This window comes from Lonchura striata, chromosome 1A (assembly GCF_050655825.1).
Source record: "Lonchura striata isolate lonStrDom1 chromosome 1A, ASM5065582v1, whole genome shotgun sequence".
NCBI classification, from domain to species: domain Eukaryota; kingdom Metazoa; phylum Chordata; class Aves; order Passeriformes; family Estrildidae; genus Lonchura; species Lonchura striata.
This window is the reverse complement of record NC_140741.1, coordinates 6,207,634-6,229,383: the sequence shown is the minus strand read 5'-3', so window position 1 is coordinate 6,229,383 and position 21,750 is coordinate 6,207,634. Positions and strand designations below refer to the sequence as shown.

At 39.9% G+C, this 21,750-nt stretch overlaps 1 protein-coding gene across 3 annotated transcripts in view; it reads right to left on the bottom strand.

Moving 5' to 3' along the window:
• The window catches only part of SCUBE1 (signal peptide, CUB domain and EGF like domain containing 1), a 193,323-nt gene that overhangs the window by 135,864 nt on the left and 35,709 nt on the right, over positions 1-21,750 (bottom strand). For all 3 annotated transcript variants that reach the window (XM_021535496.4, XM_085568577.1, XM_085568579.1), the window contains exon 4: positions 6,732-6,866. In XM_021535496.4, the coding sequence (XP_021391171.3) occupies positions 6,732-6,866 (135 nt within the window). The remainder of the gene's footprint in view (positions 1-6,731; positions 6,867-21,750) is intronic.

Below are 21,750 nucleotides of genomic sequence, written 5' to 3'. Positions count from 1 at the left end.
TTAACTCACCACTATTGTATCCTCATAACTTTTGCTTTTCTAGTGAATTCAATATCAGCTGAAGCAAAACAACAATAGGTATTGACTACTCAACAAAAGTTGGTTTTCTTTCTGAATTCAAAGTCCCAGAAAACTTTGAAACACAAGATTTTTCTTTTGGAATGCAAGTGAGCTAAAAAAACAAAGTAGAATGTGCAGAGACTTGGTCCCATTTTGCTGAGTGAAAGTAAGATACGAATCTGAACTGGTCCCTAGGAACTCAGCAGAGGACTGCAATCAACTTTACTTGGCTTGCATTTAACTCTGCAACTTGGGATATACTGAAAATCTATCTTGATTTCATGTCATATAACATTTTCTCACATCCTGGTTTCTGTCTGAACTGCTCTGAGCAATAGAACTGCAGCTGCTCTCATGGATGGATCTCTCCTGCAGTCCAGACAGTCTTTGACAATACTATAATATTTACACCTCAATTTTCTTACACATAAATGGAAGATTGTAGCCTCAGGTTTCAGATGCATTAAAAAATTTTGTAAGCCAAAAATAGCATGCCTTTGTCTCCAGTGCTATGACATCCTAAGCATTTAAGCTGACATTTACTGAAGGTCTTAAAGTGAAAAGCTAAGGCGGGGGGGGGGGGTGGGGGGGGGCGGTGGGGGAATCAACAAAATAGTAGTGAGAATTTTGATACTTAAAACTCTGCTTTTGCAGTTTTATTTGAACAGACTTAGTTTTATTTGAATAGTGCTTAGTGGGCAGCTACAAAGAGGATGGAGGCTCTCTTTTTGCAAGGAACCACAAGGAGAAAAGATAAAGAGCAATGGTTACAAGTCACACTGACCAAAGTTTTATCTATCTTATGACCTAAGAAATACAATTTTTACAATGAGAATGACCATTCAGTGAAACAACCTCCCAGGAACATACTGGAGTCATCATCACTCCTGATGGTGGTTCTCAAGATGTGACCAGACAGGGCACTATTTTCACCTCCTTTTCCACAGAATGCTGGAGGTCCTTTCCAACCTGTGAGACTATTTGCTATCCCATCTATCCCTAAACTTTCACTTAAAACTGATTTTGTCATTCTATGATGATTACTGCTTTCCCTCACAGCTGAACTTAAGTCAGGTTACACTTAAACTGGTTTTGCAGCAGTTTCATTTTGCTAGTTCGTATCACAAAAAGTCATTTGTATACAAAAGGAGGGAGATCAGGTCTAACAGAAATTACTTTTTACTCATACCAGGTATTTTCACCTGTTGCATCTTCCTTCTAGAAAAACTAAAACCTCTTTCTGTTCCATAGGAATAGAGAAAGAAAATGCAAGGTGTCCTTCACCCTGGCTGCTGGAGCAATTAAGAATCCTGGAAATGAAAGTACAGCAATTTTTGTGGGTTATACGCAGTTTCAAAAAGTTACACATTTCTAACAGGGCACACTGAGATTTAGAATAGCTTTTCTATATCTATATCTATCTATATCATCTATATCTATCTATATCTACATCTATCTATATCTTCTATATTCTGTGAAAGATAATAAATTGAATGTTTTATTCTAAATGCCTCATGGGAACATGTAAAGAGACAAGTTTCTATTACACTTAGGTCATGATATGTGCAGTTTTAGGAAAAGGTTTCCAAGATCACACTAAGTTTGTCCAGATAAAACTGCTGCTGCCTGAAATGTGTTCTTTTTATTTTACCTATGAACTGATTTCCTTTATAAAATTTTCTTTACATATATTCCTTTACAATCATATGAGGATTCCAACTGAAAAAAGACATATAGGACTGTTCAGTGCATAGAATGCCTGCACTCAGGGTAGCCATGGTGAAGCATATTGAGGTTTAACTGGTTACATCATCATGAAAGAGCTTTCATAGTTGGGATGAGAAACTTGTACTTCATAAAGTCTGGAACAGTGCTGGCAACACTTAATTATTTAAAGCTACCCTTCCACATGAATTTAAATATGAAGAGATTTTTGTGCTTTCTATAGAAAAAACACCTCTGTCCTCAAAAGTGCTTTGCAGAAATTCTGAGTCACAATAACCTTCTTGCCCAGAGTCCCACAAGGGATCAGCACCAGAGATGGGAATGAAGAATCCCAGAATCCCAAATGTAACACCTCCTTCAGTGACTGGGCACAGCACTTCCTCCCAGGGAGTCCTAACACATTACTGTACCACTATAAAATTGCACTGAACTAAGAAAACACATGAATAAAAATAAATCATGGAAAATAGGAAGGAAAAAAATTGAACAAAGATGGCTTTGTAATCCTCAGAAGAAGAAACTCAGTAGTTTGATGTCAGCTACCAATGGACTCCTATGCTACTACTGCAAAATTAACAAGGGTTTAACACCTAATCAAGTTTAACAAGTTTTTGTGTATCAGCAAAAGCATGATAAGCCATTCCACAGGCCTGCTTAGCAAGTGCAAGACAGCGTGGCTTAGCACATTTCCTTTTCCTATGGGTCTAAACCTACACACTTTTAGTACAGAAAGAGACAAGCTGGTTTTGAGAATCTTGCTAAGTTGTGGTAGCTTGACTTTATGTCAAATTCTCTAACTCTGCTAAGGCTAATGGGATAAGGGGAGGTGAAAAAGCATTTCCTTGCTAAACGCTGTTTTAACAGGCTTCAAAGTGACAGTGACAACAGTGTAAAAAGCTTTTTCACCACTTGGTGAGACCACCATGACTTCAGCCTTCTATAACCTGGTACTTCACCTCTTCTCGTCTCCTGTCACCTGTAATTCACCTGCCTTTTCAGCCTACTTGGTACTTGCTGTATAAAAACATGGGCAGTGAGTGATGAGCAGACAGAAGACACAGTTATTAATATAACTATGCTAGATGCAGGAGATGGAATCTAAAGGGGCTGAAGTATTCCCAGCCACAGAGCTCCTGAAGTATGCTGCTTGTAGGCAGAAACCCTTTGTGCTTTAGGAGGCTTGGTCTGGGGGTGGGACTGAGCTGGGAATTCGGTATGTGAGGCAGTTTGAAGCCAGGGCTCCTGCCCACAACACCTTATGTGAGTTGTAATGCAAATGGGATGCACCCAACCCTTCACTGTGCTCACTCTGAGCTTCAGTGGGCATACAGGCAATCTCTCTCTGTCTATTTTGTCTGTCTATCTACAGGCACAAGTCTATTTTAATACTTTTTAAGCCAAATTTAGATTTTTTTCACCAGCTTTCCTAAATCAGGACTTTAATGATCTGCCCCAAGGCTTTGTTGAATTAAGGCTTTTGGTTTATCATCAAATTCAGTGAAAACATGCTGTAACCCACTAACCTCAGTCACAGCAGTAGGGTATGATAGTGATCTCCACATTTATTAAACACATGCTCCCTCTGGAGCTGGAGATGATACAGTAACAGCTGTTTTATTCAGGTTTCTCTCTAAGTCTTGTGGAAACACACACAACCTTGTCTCTGGTATGATTCCCAGTGTTCATACCCACTCATGCAATTAAGATATACAAAGATAAAAAACTATTAAGTTCTCTATAACTTCTACAATCTATTCTTCCTACCATTTTCTCTCCCTGTTCTTGCCATCATTATTGTGAGGAAACCAGCACTGAAATCTGACTCAGCAAAGTGAAATTAAGTTTTATGCAAAACCAAATTAAGTTGTACTGGGCACAGCATCCTCCCAAAAGATACTGGGACTAAACATAAGAAATAAGTAGGCCTGTAATGAAGACAGTGAAACAATGCAAGTGCTGATACACCATGGTTTGCTCTGACTTTAATGTCAGCCTGGCTTCCCACTAGTATAAAATTATTATTTCTCTGTAGATCATTAATCCTTTTTGTCTACAAGAGCTAATAACACTTCTGGATGGCAAGCCAACATGTCATTTAAAAAACAAGAACATAAGACCACATCATGAACTGCAATATGGCTTTTGAACACAACTTGTGGGTAGGAGCACAGTGACACAAAACACCCCAAAAACACCAAGGCAAGCACATCTGTGGAAACTTAGAAAATTCACAGAGCAGCCTGCAATTTTAAGGAGGATATCTCTTATTGGAAGATGCCATTCCTTTGCCTGCTAAGTGCAAAAAGGGATGTATTCCTTCCTCTGCTCAACTCTCAATACCCAAGGCCATTTTTAAGCTCTGAAACCATGCCATGACTTGAATGAGCTCCCAGCATGTGATCAGCACCAGCTCTGCTGGTGTCTGAGATGGGTGAGCTGGGCCTGCAGACAGGACATCCTTAGGCTTGGTGCTGCTCCCTCCCTTCTAACTCTTCCCAACTCCAATCATGTCCTAAACACCTTGCAGAGCTTCTCCCTTTTTTTCCCAAGGCATTTGAAAGCAGGAGGGGGAAGGTGGCAGCAAACTGCAAGAAGAGCCTTGTGGCTGGTGGCTTGAGACTAGCTGAGTCCTTGGAGAGACTCTAGGAAATGTTGAGGACACCAACATTTTGTGACTGCACATGCATTTCACCGAGATAGAAATGCATCCACTCTACAATGAATGGATCTTATTATGCACAAAGTCAGCAAACTCGCTGAAGGGCTTTGGCAAGTCAGTGCCTTTGTCTTTGGATTGGAGTGCTGGCTGCGTGGGGTGCCTTTGTCCACTCAAACCCTGTTTATCAACAGAGGTACAGCCACAATATAGCCCTGGCACCATTCTGGATAAATATGTTGATGTGTATTTTTATGTTCCAACAGTTTCTGTAGCAGCGTTTTCAAGTGAAAGCCACGAAAGCGAGTAAACACAGATATTAAAAAAGCCATTTGCTTTCTCACCATGCATGTTTACTGTTTGCAGTTCAGACACCTCTGAAAAGTGAAAGAGATCATTTCATCTCAGTTCCTTCCTCCAGCATACCCACCTGATGTATTTCTGTTAGGAGATCATGACACTGCAGTGCAATGTTTGCTGTTATTGTAAATTGACACTTTACTTTTGAAAAGCTGCAAACCATTTGTTCATAAAACACACTGCAATTCCCACTCGTCTATTTGGTAGTTTGCTTGGTTTTTTTCAGATCTACAACAATTTTAAGATATTGCTTCAAATTAAACATCCATGTCTTATATGACATTTTCTTTGTAAACAAGTTAACACAAATGAATTTTCCATGCCTATTTATCATATGCCCACAGCAATCAGTGTTCAAATCCACTCCCCTAGTCTTTCTGACAAACTAGGAATCCTCATTGCCATAAAAAAACACCGTTTTCCCCCATGAAACTATTCCTTAGAATAAACTATTGCCTTTAGAGTCTCATTTTTCATTTATTTCATTAGTTTCCATCTCAGATAACTAGATTCTTTTTTTATTACAGCTGGGAATTTTTATAATGTGCAAATTGAAATAATGATTGTAGCACAGTACTCTGCAAGTGCTTTTCATTAAGCCTCCAGCTACTATTCCTTGCTCTGTTGGATATCTTTATGTCAGTGTTACTTTATAGTGGACATAAATCTGGACAATTTAGGTTTAAAGAATGACTAAAAACCTATTAGATAATAACCTCAAACATGCACTGGGTTCATGTAGCCTAACTGCATATTCTTGTCATAATCAAAATAATTAAAACTTAATAATCATGCTAAAAAGCAGACCTGTCCATAGTTATATATATTCCACAGTTCTATATATTCCATAGTTTCATGATTCTCAAAGTCAAAATCACTACTTGTCATTACAATTCTCTTTAAGCAGACACACAGTGCCAGAAACACATCTACATTTCTGAGATGCTGCGTTGCAGCAAAACGACAATGTTTTGCTTTCCTATCAACAGAATGACTAAACTCTGTGTTTAAGTATGATTTTCGGGTTAGTATTAATCACTTAGAATATCTCAGAAGCATTTGTGTGGCCTGTTGAAATTTACAGCACTGTTGATCACCAGTCTCATCTTGCCACTTTGTCATTCTGTATTGCTCATTGGTAAATGAGTTTGCTAGCGTATATTCCCACTGCTGCCAGGGTCACAGAAGCCTGAATGAACACTGAGAGAGTCCACTTAATTGCAAAGATTTATGGCTATGTTGTTTTCTTTTCTCCCTTTCCACTCAAACTTGTCTTCCATGTCTGACATTCTATAGAAAAGGGAAAGCTGCTTATTCTAGTCCAAAACAGCAGCAGACAAGGATCACAGTCCTGCAGGGATTCCTTGTTTCTATTGCTTGTTCATAGGCAACAGAGAAACTGGTTTTTAATCCACCTGAGGACAGGGTACTGAACCAAAGAAAAATCCTGTGTCGATACAGTATAAGCCACGATCAGTCTTCAGTGAAATAATGTGCTACACGACTGGCAAAAACCCCCACAAGCTGTGTAACTTACAGAAGTAACAAGCTGCTCACTTGGATTTAAGATACCACGCTTTCTAAGGTGAAACACAGGTGCATCATTATTCAATAAACAGATTTTTAAGTTCTGGAAACTCAGAACCAGAAAGTTACTATTTGAAAATCTGTCTCTGCCTACACAAAGAGTCTGCTGTGTGAACCAAGTATAATTTGTGTGTCAAACCAAAGCCTGTCTCTTTGTCTTATTTATGGCTCTGCTACAAGTTTGACTAGCAGAGGAATCAATCAAATCCAACCAACCAGTGAAATGATTTCGGGAACAGTGGAGATTAAAAACCAAAAAAATCCAACAAACCCCAAACTGTTTCAGCTTTTCTGATTGAACATGGTTTTTCTGAAGAGCACATTTTACACACTGAAAACTTACCAATGGAGCGATGAATGCAGGTGTGCTGGTTATCACTCAGAAAAAAGCCCTCTTTGCACTGACATTCGTAGCTGCCCATAGTATTTACACAAATCTGCTGGCACCCTCCATTGTTATCCAGACACTCATCAACATCTAGAAGACAGAAGAAAAAAGAAATTCAGGGTAATGCACAGATTCAGAACATAAATCTAGAAGAGTGAGGAACACAAAAAAAGGCATGCTGTAGATTAAGCTAATGAAGATCACCCAAATCAGTTAATCCAAATTAATCCCTCTAATTATTTTTCCTGTATCCTAGGCTTGAAGTTAACGTGAAAAAAAAAAAAAAAAAAAAGAAACAAAACCCCAAACAGTGGAGAGAGGAATCCCCCTATGTCTTAATGTATTCTGAGCTGCAAATTGATTTCCAATGCACAATGAACATGAACAACATAAAAAGGCTGTGACCCCATCTGCCAAGTGTGCTGTTGCACTCTGTCATTCCCACTCCACTTGGAAAGACATACTTCAGGTCTACAGTAATTTCTAGCAGGGATAGCAGGCAAACACAAAGGGCATTACTGGGTGAAAAGAGTCTTTAGAGAGTTCTGGTCCTGAACAGAACAGCATGTTTCAATTACTGGAGTCATAACCCCCTACTTTGTCAGTTTGTTTAACGTTGTTTAGTGAAAAGAAGGCTTCTTAAATCTAAATGTTCCATGTCTGTATTGTCATTTTAATAGGCAAATATATAAAATCACAAAGGCAGCATTAGCTACTGGCTGTTGTGAGGGCCTATTCCCTATCACTTCTCTTTGGCATAACTGTTTTTATGCTGTAGTGTTTGACAGACATCTATGTATCAACACTGCCACTATTAGGTATCTGACCCACAATCAACTCTGCAATTGGCCTGTTTTGCTCATGAAAGTGTCATATCCATTTTTTGCTTTTTTCTTGCCACCTGAAAATTCCATGCTTTCCCTTTATTTCAAGACTCTTCAGCCAGTTAAGTTACTTCACAGTGTGTGCCAACATGCCAGCAATGGAGTTGGTGTGTGTTTTGTTTTTATTTTATTTTTGGAAGGGGCAAAAGAAACACAACAAAGCTAAGTGATTCACAACACTCCAAACCTCAGAAAAACTGGCACAGCTCCTGCTGAAATTAATTCCACCAGGACTGGCCACAACACACTAAGGTAAGCAGGGCTCACTCAGCTATTGCTGTTTTTGCTGCCTTCGTGTGACAGCAGTTGTAGCTCTTTCTCATAGAGAAAAAAGCTCTGGGGTAATTTACAGCAGCACCCAGGGAAACCAGGCAGTCTCATTCTGTCTTGAACTACAATGTAAGTGTGTATACAGTCCTCTTTTTCTAATTAACCAGGAAATGTTAAGTGCTATTGACTCCAATTTTCTGTATCAAAATCCTCCCTGCCCTCAGTTCTTACTCTTTTCCAGATGTGAATATTTTCACGACCCCATCAGAGATTTTGGGAGCGTGTAGGGAAAGGGGAAGTGAAGACTTTCCTTGCCTACCGCTGCACAAGAAAGAAAATAAATGAGACATCTTGGTTAGACCCGTCCTCTGTCAGTCAGCAGGCCTATCAGTGCCATCTCAAACTTGCTCCTTCAGAACAGCAGCCTGGAATCTAGATTTTCCTTTTTGGAAAACTAGCTGAGCACTTACTGAAGGAAAGTCTCAGCTGGTACATGCACAAACCCCCAATTATGCTACAAAGTATGTGGTCTTCCCAGAGCTCTGTTTATGGTATAACAAAGTAACTCAAACAGTTGCCTTTCAACTCTGATGAATAATCTGAAATGAATGCAATGATTTGTAAACAATTTTTTTCTGCTCTTGGTAGAAAATGCTAATGATTTACCATTTCCATAAAGAGATCAACTTACTATCAAGCCCCAAATCCATATGCTAGAATAAAATTATTACAATCAAAACTCTTTAAAATTAGTTTCTATGAGGAATTTCTTCAAACTGTTCAATTACTTGCCTCAAACTTATTTTAGTACACATTTGTGAAGGACTTGAAGAAAGGAAACAGCTGGGATCTAGGACTACACTATACTGTAATGGATCTTGGCCTGATGGTGCATGATTTACATGTTCTCAGGTCTCAGTTCTGCTAGGGTTAGGCTTTTGGAGCACTTTGTATTACTGCAGTCTTAAAAGGCAGTATTGCTTACTATTCATCACACCAAGCAATCTATTTGATATGGGTGCCTGGAAAAAATTTACTGAATTCTTCACTTGGTAAACTTTCTTTCCAGTAAAGTCACTTTATGATCAACCTATCAGTTTATTAATAACCCAGTTCAGAGAACAGCATAAAATAGTCTTCTGAAGTTATGCAAGAGAACTCCATTGACTCCAAAAAGCTCAAGCTTCAGTAGATCTGGCATAGTAATTCCTCAATGTCTCTGAATTTTTTCAAAGCTCACAAATTAAATACCTGCCCAAGGGCCTATTTCTTCCTTTCATTGTGCTATTCTCATTCAGTGTGGGTCAAGTTGTCCACCTGAAAGTGGAAACATTGGTATTACGGCATGGATGAGACTGAATTTTGGACCAGATTTTCTAGAGATTAAGTTCCACATAAGCACCAAAATAAGCAGTCAGGTTTTCAATAAAGCTTTCTTTAGCTCCAGTTTTGCTGGCTCTCTACATGTCAAACATGGCTGTTGGCTCTTTTGAAAAAAACAGGGTAGATTCTCAGGAGCTTTAATTGGTGCCAACTCCATGTGACATTTTATACCTGCACTCCAGGGCTTAACTCTAGAGATTTGAAAAAAGTCACTGACAGCATAAAATCCCTTCACTCAAACACCTACTCTAACCCCAACTAAACCCACATTAAAAACTTTTAAATTGATTGAGCACAAACACAAAGCTTACTTGGTTTATTACTCTATTCTTAATAAAAAAGAATTTTTCTCTTCTTTTACAAGAACAGACAGGTCTTCTTTCATAAACTTTTACACAAAACCAGGTACCACTGATCATTCAGGACCAGATTGCCTCTCTGAGGACGGAATCCTCAAGGTAGCAGGAGCAAGTCTCCATTCCTTTTAACTGGTGTATGGAAAGTCAAATCCATTTCCTAGCCTCCTTCTATGACAAAAGTTTCAGCTTGGTCTCCCCACCTGACAGTGTGTTGATTCCTAAAGTACATTATCCAGTGCTTACAGGAGAGCTGAGTCTCAAAACCCCACTGATGCAGGACGATTCCAGCAAGTCTTTACAACCCAAGCACACAAAAGAATGCTAAAAGATTCTCACCTGAGCTGAGCTCAGATGGTTATTCCACATGGCTGCTCCAACCCTCATCCTCAAAAAGGGGATGAAGAATTAGCAGAGAGTGAATACATGTCCTTAAGCCATTCTCTGAAATGCTCATCACAAAGAACCGTCCTGTGATTCTGTTTGCCAATGACAACTGCTGCTGGAAGGACCCAGAAACAGCTCAGTTTCCACAGCTCTTAGCTGCTCCTTACCAGCACAAATAAACAGCTCAGATGACAACCAGCACAAAAGCAAGAATTGCTGCTACAGAATTTAGACCAGTGACAAATCTATGTTTGCAGGGAGAGAAGCCCCTGGACTTCAGAGTGGCCAGTCCTCAATCAAGGACAACCAGGACCAGGGCAAGAGCCAGCTCAGGGAAAGGCTGGGAAAGGAGAAGGATCTTTCAACAGAGAGATAATGGCTGCATAAATGCATACATATATAGCTCTATCTATATCTCTATATCAGAATCATTATGCAAATGAATGCAGATTTCAATTTGCATAAGACCTCTAGCTTTTTGGCCCACTGCCTTCATATAATCAAACTCTTGTTCTGTACCTTAGTAAGATGAGATCCTCTGGAGAGTGGTAGTGTGGAACAATATCAAAGGGTAGGAAATATTACAGTTGATAAAGATGAATGTTTTATATATTAAATAAACAAATGTTTTCAGTTTCTCATTTAATTTATCTGATAAATTTTTCAAATTAACTTCACTGGTGTTTCACCCTGATCTGGCACAGAGCTTCCTGCAGAGTTTGGCCTAAAGAAGCTCTTCCAGCAAAGTGTCCTGTTTGGATACCGTGGAGGGAAAAAGGTCTGCTAAGGGTACCTGAAACCAAAACCACGAGCAGGAAGACACAAACATGGAAACACTTCACAGAGTCAAAGCCAGGAACAGTTTGTCCACTGTTTTCTTCCTCCCCTGACCTTCCCTTCCTTCCTTCTGACATATTTACGTCAGCATTTTCATGAACACTTAAGACCCTCAGAAATCTGAGTCTTCAAAATCACCAAAGCATTTGGGAACCATAGTAGAATGTACTTGCTGTCACACCAAGACTTCTAAAAACAGGATTTTGACTCATGATCCATGGAGCTGATCCTGCTAATTTTTCCCCTCTAAGCTACTCTTGGAAACTTTTGGAAGATATTTCTAAGATGCCTATTTTACCAGTGCAGAACATTGTGACAGAGAGATGAAGCACTGATAGCAATACCGCAGACTTTTCTCAAATGTTAGCAACAAAATGCCACTTAGGATATTTTGCATTTGTGAGAGAAAAGATTAGCAGCCACAGGTTTGGAAAATATAAGTGCCTGATTCTGGAATTTTAAAATCATTATATTCTGAATATTTCTAGTCAGAAAGCTGGCAGAAAGTCTATTTAAATTTTTTAAAAATCTAATCTCTGGATTTACCACAATCATAATTATACCAAAATCACATCTAGCCCAGCATCACTGATACTGTCCTTGTAGCTGATACACAGGAGGAAACTGTAAAGATGGGACAGAACCACTGCAGACATGTTCTCCCAGGTTTCAGCCATCACACCCTATCAACTCTCCTAAATCACTTCCTAGACCACTGTCCTGCTGGATCTTTCCTGTGTGGATTTATCTAATCTCCAATAAGTCCAACACAATGAGGCAATTACTTCTGCAATTCAATTATGAGATGTAATTTTATTTTGAGTTTTATAAAAATGACATACTTTTGTTTATTTCTAAGATGCTGCTTCATAGACTGGATTAATGCCCCCAGATTCCATTATTGTGAGAAAGAGTAAATATTCATTCACTACTTTTTTTTTTTCTGCATTTTTCTTCATCTTACAAATCCCCTGTAGCCTCGTAATGTCTCATCTATTCTGAACCCAGAAGAGCAGCAATATACAAATAAGATAATCACAGAAACAATTCAAATTACTTCAGTATATCATGTTTAAAACGAAATGTGCTCATTTCTAGGAGTTAACCTTTAATGACAGCAGCATTTGGAACACACTCTTCTCACTTCTCTAATCCTCCAAGTACCGTGATGCTCTGTTGGAGTGGGTGTCTTGGAAGATGGGATCTGAAGATACCCATGTGAGCCCAAAGAGCAAATCTGGCATGTAGGAGTGGTATCAGATCAGAGGCTGCAGGCAGGTGCTCCTGCTGGAATGCTCCTACAAGCATTGACACGCTGTGGAGGTAGGGAGGGTGATCCCTTGCAGCAGCTGAGGGGGCCATGGAAACAAGAATCACTGCTAATTGGAAGGGCTGCCAAACCATCTTCCTTAGATTGACTTCATATGAGCACACAAGGAGAAATATTAGAATATAAATAATAAATTATTATTTTCTCTAATATTTCTAATATTAGAAATACTAGCAAGAGACATTGCTACCTATGTACACAGCCTTTGCATCCCCAGCAGATCTGAAATCAGACTTCAACAAAAAATTTAAAAGCTGGGCCTAAATTTTCTGTTATTTGCACATGAGACTAGATTTTACTTTTTGTCCCCTCCTTTCATAAACTGAAAAATCTGGTGAAGAAAAGGAGAAAGAGCACCATAGCCTTGACTTCAATGCTTCATTCACTCCCATAGTTGCAAAAATACTTACTGGAACCCTTAAAGTGCAAGATGCACTTGCAGAAGATGGATCCTACAGCAGTCAATATTTACTGAACTAGACATAAAAAACATCTCCCAAACCAACAAAAAGAGTGAAAAACTACCTTTCCTCAAGAAATAAAGCACATTTTACAGATGGAAAACATAAAGAAACAATCACAAGAATGCTCTTGGGTGATGAATACTACAATCATCCTAAAATAATTGATTAATTAATTGATCCCTCTAACCACTCTTTTCATATGTACAAGGACAGAACACTTAAAAGTGATGGCTGTGATCTGTCCTGGAGATTTCAGTCCTTTAATGGGCTAGAATCAACTATCTACTCCCATTCAGCACTCACTGACTGGGCTTCTTTGCCTGAACAACCTGAAAAAGATGCTTCAAATCTTTTCTGTAACTATTTTGTGACACACGGTGGAATGTCTTAAATTTCACAGCAGGCAAACATGATGTAAATGCAGCTGCAAGAGACTTCTTTGCTCTGTACAGCCTAGGAAACAGGCATGTAACTCCCACTTTAACTCTGCTGTGTGTGCTTGCTGCCCATCTGCTGAGCTGAAGCTAAAAGCCCCAGGGATATTGCGTGGATGTTGCACCAAGTTCAAATCTCTTGATGACACTTGTCCTTTCTTAACCAACTGGGCACTCTCTGTCCTCTGAAGACACCAAAACCCTTTTCATGGCTTTTAGAATTTTTCTTTTGGGTTAAACAAACTATGAAATTTGACATGAAAAATGAGACAGTGTGTCCATCCCAAGCTGGTAACATTTTTCAGGTCTGTACCACATGAAGTACTTCCTTCTGAGCTCTGGTAATAAAAGCCTAAAAAATGGCTAGATGAAAGATTTTCATTGTTATCTGTCAGTAACACAGTTAGAGGCCTCTCTAGATTCAGATGAGTGATTTTAAACTAAGCACTGCAGCATCAAGTAGGCTATGCAGTCATGCTCTATATGGACAATACTTGAGGTCCATGAAAAATGGAAAAAATGGGAGAGTCTCAAGCACAACTTTCAATACAGTGAAATAAAAACTATAGCAGGAGTAGAAAAATATTGGCTTATTCATGGGAATTGGCTTAGTCAGACACATATCTACTTATTAAACTTTTGGGGAACAGAAGAGTGCTGAAAATATTTTCTAAGTGCTGAAATTCTTCCTGTAGGTCATAGCAAAACAATTATATTTTCCTGAAAGTATCTCCATTGGTGAAAACTGTTTTATAAACACACCCTTGGTTTCTGAATAGTTTCAGAGAATGAATGCTCCCTTTGGAACAAAATGTTTGAGCAAATGGGCATTTTTGCCACCTGGGAAATGACTTCAGCATTTTCACTCTCCTAAATATGAGCAACACAAAACCCAGTATTTAGAACAAATATGTTCTCTGATTTCTCTGGACAGAAATACCTGGAACATATTTAAGATCTTACAGCAAACAGTAATTTTTTTAAAATATGAAATGGCAACACTAGCTTATGACTCAGCCCAGTTGTTCTGTATCACACAATACAAAGCTGGACTGGTTGGTTGGGGTTTTTTTGATTACCTGGGTTGAAGAAAACAGTTGGACACCTGTGCAGCAGCTAAGCAGCAGCCACCCATCAGAACATGTAAACTGCAGTAAGTTGTGTTAGTGCTAAGCAACTCAATAGATGGACATATCACCACATTCACCTCTTATAAAGAGAGTCCAACATTGCCCTGAGCTGGGAATTACCAATGAAAAGCAACAGCAGTCAAAAAACCTGACTTCAGGAACATCATATTTATGTAGACAAGACAAGAATTTAGTAACTTTGGAGCTGGTTTGGTAGTATACAGCCAACACAAAGAACCCAAAATAAATCAAAACAAACAACCTCCTTAACTCCACCTCCACTGTAAAATTCACCAGACCTGCATATTCTTTTTGCCAGCACTTGGGAACACATAAATGGATTTCTCTAACAGCTATATAACACTGTGCAATTTTTAAAGGAAAAAACCTATGAATTGTTAGTTAAGTGTACACTGGAGATCCTCCAACCTTCTGTTCAGGCAGGGTGATCCTAGAGCATATCACTCAGGACTGTGTCCACATGGCTTTTGAAGGTCTTCCATGGAAGGAGACTCCACACCCTCTCTGGGCTACCAGTGCTCAGTGCCTGCACAGTAAAGAAGTTTCTCCTGATGCTCCTCATGGAACTCTTCCTGTGTTCCAGTTTCTGCCCATTGTCTCTCATCCTGCTGTTTGGCACCACTGAGAAGAACCTGGCTCCCACCTCTTGTCAGGAAACCCTCCAGGCATGTATGACAGACATTGGTAAGATCCTCTTGGTTGTCTCTTCTCCAGACTAAACAGGCCCACCTCCCTCAGCCTCTCCTCACAGGAGAGATGTTCCAGTCCCCTGATCATCTCCACAGCCCTCTGCTGGACCAATCCAACAGATCCTTGCACATAAATTAATCTGAAAATTACAGGAATGATGCAGAGCTTTCTATGGGCAACTTATTCCACTGAAAGCCATCTTACCTCTTACTCTGAGATACCTAATATTGGTTGTACAGAACCTTAAATCAGAGGGAAAACTATTTACATGTTAAAGCAAATGGACTGACCATCTACTGACAAATTCTGCAAGTTGAAAGCCCTGAGGTCCCACTCAGACATGCAGCCTGTGTGAAATGATGAAGTGGACACTTGCTGGGATCTACTCAAAGCAAAACTCATTCACTCAGTCCTTGCCTGGGGTATTCATGTCATTTCAGAGCACAAGAATGAGTACTCACATTCTTTCAATGTGCAGTCATTAACAGCCTGAGCCTATGGTCTACTCAGGTTTTATAGATTGGAGATCTTCAAGTTATTTTTAAAGTGACTAAAAGCAAGCTTCTTAGACTTCCCTAATATGTTCATACAGGGAGTTTAGGAGTTTTTTGTGAGTACTGAGTAACACTTGGTGACATTAGCCACTCTCAGGCCTATTTAAGAAAGCACTTAAGGAGTTGTACAGACAGCAAGATACCACGCTTTGTACCTGTTGTGCACATAGCAGTTTTGATGCACTGGGACCAGAGTACTCAGCATCTTATCTAACAAGCCCTACATGATTGCCCTACACTACAAATCCAATCCCCCTAAACCTTTAGTCGAGTCCAGAACCCTTTCACTGCAGTCATAATTTTTATGGAGTGTGATTATGCCTTCAAAATAAACAACACAAATAATTAAATAATTTCTCAACTTTTTCAAACATTTTTGCTCCAAACTATGGCACAATATGGACTCAATTATTTAAGAAAATAAATTTTCATTACAGAAAAACAGAACAGATAACGTTGGCAGGAAACCCTGGAGATCACCTAGCCCAATACCCAGCACCTAGGACAGGTTGCACAGGATTGTGCCCAGGTAGGATTTGAATCTCTCTAGAGGAGGACACTCCACAGCCTCTCTGGGAAGCCAGTTCCAATGCTCTGTCGCTCTCACAGTAAAGCAGATTTTTTTTCAGTCAGCTCTCAATGCACTTCACTGCCCACCCAGCCAACCTCCAGCCAACTCCCCGAGCTCACCCACGAGGATCTTGTGGGGGACAGTATCAAAAGCCTTTGAGAAGTCAAGGCAGAGAACATCCACTGCCCTCCCTCATCCCCAGCTCATCATTCCATCACAGAAGGCTATCCAACCAGTCAAGTGTGATTTCCCCTTGGAGAATCCATGACACAAGCAAAGGGATCACCCTCAGCAGCTTTGCAGGTGACACCAAGCTGAGGGTGCAGTGACAATCCAGAGGCACCTGGACAAGCTGAGCAGTCACCCATGGGAATCTCATGAGGTTTAACCAGACCTGGTGCTGCCCCTGTCTGGCACATCCCTGTGCGTGATGGATCCAGGCTGGGGATGAGCAGAGGGAGCAGCCCTGGCAGAAGGACTTGGGGGTGCTGTGGGTGAGAGCTGGCCCTGCCCCAACCCAGAGCCCCCCTGTGCTGGGCTGCACCCAGAGCCCCAGGGCAGCAGGGCAGGGGGGATTCTGCCCCTCTGCCCCGCTCTGCTGAGACCCCCCTGCAGGGCTGCATCCAGCCTGGGATCCCAGCACAGCAAGGACAGGGAGCTGCTGGAGCCAGGCCAGAGCAGGGACACCAAGGGGAGCAGAGGGATGGAGCAGCTCTGCTGGGAGGAAAGGCTGAGGGAACTGGGATTGTTCAGCCTGGAGAAGAAAAGGATGCAAGAAAAACTCATTGTGGCCTTTCAGTAGGTGACGTGAGCCTACAAGAAAGCCAGAGAAGGGCTTTTTACAAGTACATGCGGTGATAGGACAAGGGAAAATGGCTTTAAGCTAAAGGAGGGTAGATTTAGATTTGAAATTAGGAAGGTACTCTTCCCTGTGAGGGTGGAGAGGCCCTGGCACAGGTTGCCAGATAAGCTGTGGCTGCCCTATCCCCACAACTGTCCAAGGCCAGGTTGGATGGGGCTTGGAGCAACCTGGGATACTGGAAGGTGTCCCTGCCCATGGCAGGGGGTAGAACTGCATGTTCTTTAACATCCTTTCCAACCCAAACAATTCTGTGAATTTATGATTCTTTTCCTCCATATGCTCAGAGGTAACATCCAGGGTGAGCTGTTCCATCACCTTGCCAGGGATGGTGAGGCTCACTGACCTGTAGTTTCCTAGGTCTTCCTTCTTGCCTTTTTCGAAGACTTGAGAGAATTGCTTCTAATAATTTCTTTCCATATCTCATAATAAGGCCTCTTAATAATAAATTTTGCTTTAATCCCAAACATTGCAAATTCTCTAAACAATCATTCTTGTACATGTCCAGTGACTTTTTAATGAGTTATTATTATTTTTATTTTGATGTTAGCTACAGTCATCAACAAAGTCATATTAAAACATGCTGCCATGAACTACTCCATGTTCCTTCCTGCTACTCTTTTATGCAAAACTATGTCTTATGCTCTGATCCAGCTCCAGTTAGAAACAGGTAATATTTTGAGATGCTTGAAAAGGAACTGGATTGAAGTCTTGTAGTTTGATCCATACTTTCAAGTTTGCACACTGCACACTGAAGTCAAAAGAATAATGCAAAGATGCAGAAATTCATGAAGAGCGTTAGTCAGCAAAGGCAAGGCACTATGGAAATGTGAGACCCTAAAATCTAGTTAGCAAGAAACTCACTACCGACCTTTTATCTAGAACTCATTCCTACTGGAAAAGAGTTAGGTCTCATTTTCTAATACAGTCAGCAACTATGCAGCAGCTATTCTTCATGATGGTTGCTTTTTGACTGTATAAATCATATTGTTTATCATAAATCAACACTGCCAAGGACTGACTGCATTCTAAGCATAGCTCAGCAGTGACTCTCTCTGAAATCAGGGATCAGATGACTTCTTTGTCTGATGTCTTGTTGTAATCCATATGAATTCAGTGTTTCAATGGGATCTATGCAATTTCTAGGACTGAAAAAGGCACCATTCCATTAAGGAGGGCTTGAATGCCCTGACACACCCATTATAGGCTGGAATCCTGCAGCCTCAGGTGAACACACATTCTCCCTTGGTTTAAGTGAGCGCTGAACACGATGCAGCTCCCAAAGCTTTGATAAATTCAAAGTACTTTATAGTTTTTCCATTAAGGTATACATCAGTATGGCCACACTGGCTCAGAAGTTTGCTATTATGAGAAAGTTATGAATTAACAAAAGACAAAAAACTAACATAAGTGAGGTAAAGCAGTAAGGATGCAGTCTTTCTGAGCTTGTTGAACCAAGACACCATCTACAGTCATATCAGACTAAGAGCATCTATATGGGATCTAACTTATACATATTAGCCTCACACTCTAAGCTGCTTATTCTTTACTTTCTTGAGTGTTCCATGTAGAGAAATCTTTCTGTGATTGATTACCTCCTCCAGGGAGTAAGTATTTGAAAAAAAGAAGAAAAAGGCTCAGACAACAAGAAGACTTGCAGAAACAAGAGACTGAGATTAATGCTGCTGTCACACAGCTCCCAGTTTCCTAATTTATTATGACAGTCTGAGAATCTAACTTCATAGCTGACAGCCACCAAGATTTATTCTACACTTTTGATTATTTCCCCATACCTAACAAAGAGCTTTGGTCTATGCTGATTTATACTCTCACTTGTTTTGGTACTTTTCAGATCACATTGGCTTAAGAAAGCAAACATACAGCAAATTAACATGTAAAGAAAGTTATATCCCATTTGAACTCCAAAGATTAATGTGGGGTGACCAAACATTAGAGTACTTTTACAGGGGGAAACTTTATACAGAAATAGAAAAAGCAAGATAAGGAAAGCAGAGTGTTGAGATCCCAGCTTCAGAGAGGGCTGGATACCAAAGACCTATCCATTAATCACCAAAAGAATTCCAGATTTTTACTGGATGTTGGAAGATCATCGGAACTAAAATGTTATAATCCCATCTTGAAAGAGAGATTTAATTTATTTTTCTGACTTCCTGCTACCACTTGGCACCATGGAAACTTTCACAAGATGCAGGCAGCCAAACAACAAAAGTAAACACATTTATACAGAATTTGCATGTAAACATCTAATAGAGAATTGTCTCTAGAACGTTTACATCCCAGCTATCCATATTTTCTCAGCACCCAGTCATCAGTCAGCCCAAAGTGCAGAATAGCAATATGTGTTATAAAATCTGATTCATGCTACTGTACCACAAAGACCGGACACTTTAAATTGGTGTGATGAATCACAGCTGTTCTTATTAATCTCATGTACAGACCAAACAAGAATAATGGTAAAATATCTGAAACCAGGAATATGGTAAAAATCTGTTTGCTGAAGAAATATATCAGAAAACAGATTTCTTTGTCACTTAGGCTTGCATCTGAAAACCAAAGAACTTCAAAAAATGCTTTCAAGTTTTTCGTTCTGCAAGAACACATTTGTCACTACAAGGCAGTCTGCTGTGCAATTTGTAGCATGGATTTGCGTGAATGTGCTCACTGCAGCTTGTCTTGGGAAGGTTCAGTAGCTAAACACCAGAATCTCCCCTCATCTCAAGGCTTTTACTACACCCCAAGGACCTGATCACTGCCTGTCATCTTTTGCAGAAAGGCACAGCTCACAAGGGTTTAAAACATGCAGATAAATGTGTTGTTAATCTTGCATTTCAACAGTTCTCATCTCGCCTGTAAATATATATTTTATAGATTCCCATTCCCATTTTATGGCTTGGACCCCTCACAGTTAGGACAGCTCCTTGCCACTCAACTACTGACACCTGATTTGGGGTCTGGCCTGCTTCTCTTAAGGCATAAACCACCTCCAAGTCCCAAAACCCTGTTCAAGCAGAAGTCTGGAAATGAGTAAGAACATCAAGATTTAGATTATTAACCTTCTCTAGAAAAATACCATAATTTTACATTAGTTTTAATAAAAAATGAAGAGTTATAAGAAGGATATTGGGCGTATTCACCCTTCCTCTATCTGCCAATGAGCTTGGAATTACTAACCAGCAAAATCTGGAAGAGAGTTTATAACTAATAATATTATTAGAGGCCCTGCTAATGTGCTATAGAGGGACAACACTTAACTGTCAGCTTACCTAATAGCCCTCTGGAACTAGAAAAGAATGGCAAGGAAAACTGAAAGATGGTCAAGGAAATGAACCATTTTTCAACTCCTCTTTCAAATATTTTTATGAAATTAAAAACAACTTTGCAAAAGCTGTTTCATTTTATATTAAAAAGTTAATTAAAAAAAATCTATTTGAACTGTTGGGAAACAAAGAAAAATAAACATCAGAAATACCAGCATTTGCTTGGAGTCTAAGCAAGCAACAATTGTGCACAGCTGTCAGGAGAAGAAGAAAAATACAGCTAAATTAACAGAAAGACACTGATCTCTTGAATCATACCAGTTATTATGCAATCCTGAGTTATGTGACACTTCTGGACAAGATACATCTGGTAGCTTTAGGAATGATTTCTCACACATTTGCAACACTCTCCCACTTTACGTTAATAGTCAGATTAGGCCACAATCCCAAATCCCAGTGTTTGAACAGCAGGGTAGGAGCAGGTAGGTTTTAATTTCTAATGGGTTTGGGTTTATTTTAGAAAAAAAAAAAACCAAAAAACAAACAAAAAAATAAAAAAAACATAGAACACTGCAACATTTGTTGAAAAATGATTGAATGATACAATTTTATATGCATACATTTAAAAGATGGACTCAATGATCTAAAGGTTAAACTCAATGATCTTGGAGGGCTTTTCTAACCTAAATGATTCTGTGCTTCTATGTATATGCTCATGTTAGTTTTTTCATCTGAGTCAGATTGCAGATTGCTACCACCCAGCCAGGAATTAAGCCTGCATGTCAGGGTTAAACCTCTTCTCTCTTAAAGTAAGCCAAGAGATTTTAAAGGAGTACTTCAAGACAGACACTTGGTTTTAGACCTTAACTTGAGACCTTGGAAGAAATTAAATGGTGTGACTTCAAACAGGAACTTTTATACTGATTTGAGATCCCAAGGTCTATTTTATAACAGGCATCTCAAGGCCTGTGCCTCATCAGCTCCTGGTTGGTTTTAGAAGTTTCTCCTTTAGCTGCAGTCTCCCAATGCCTGGCTGGAATTGCTGCTTTGCTGCACCCAGTAGAGCTGGCAAATCAATACCACCACTCCTGGAGCAGGTTCTGATGCTCCAGGCCAAGTGCCACCTCTCCTTTCCCACAGGGTTTTCCATGTGACTTAGTCACTTTGTCAAGAGATGCAAAGTACCATCTGACAACAGACAAATAAAAAGCTAATTTCCATTATTCAGGCTGGAAATTCTGCCCCAAGCACACCTTCAAGGTTGTGGGCACAGCTAGGACTTTGCTATTCAATTCACAGCTGGCACTGTGCTTGTGTCTGCCACACTTGTGTCTACTCAGCTCCAGCCAGGAGCTGCCTTGAACCTACCATTCACACTAGGAACTGCATTTCTGTCCTGATTTCTGACCAGAATTTCCCTCTGCTTCCCAGGATTCTTTTCAATCAGACAAATAATAAGCTGCTGAAGAACCATAAGCTATACTGAATCGTCAAAACCTACTTTTATAGTTATCTTCAAGAGGTCA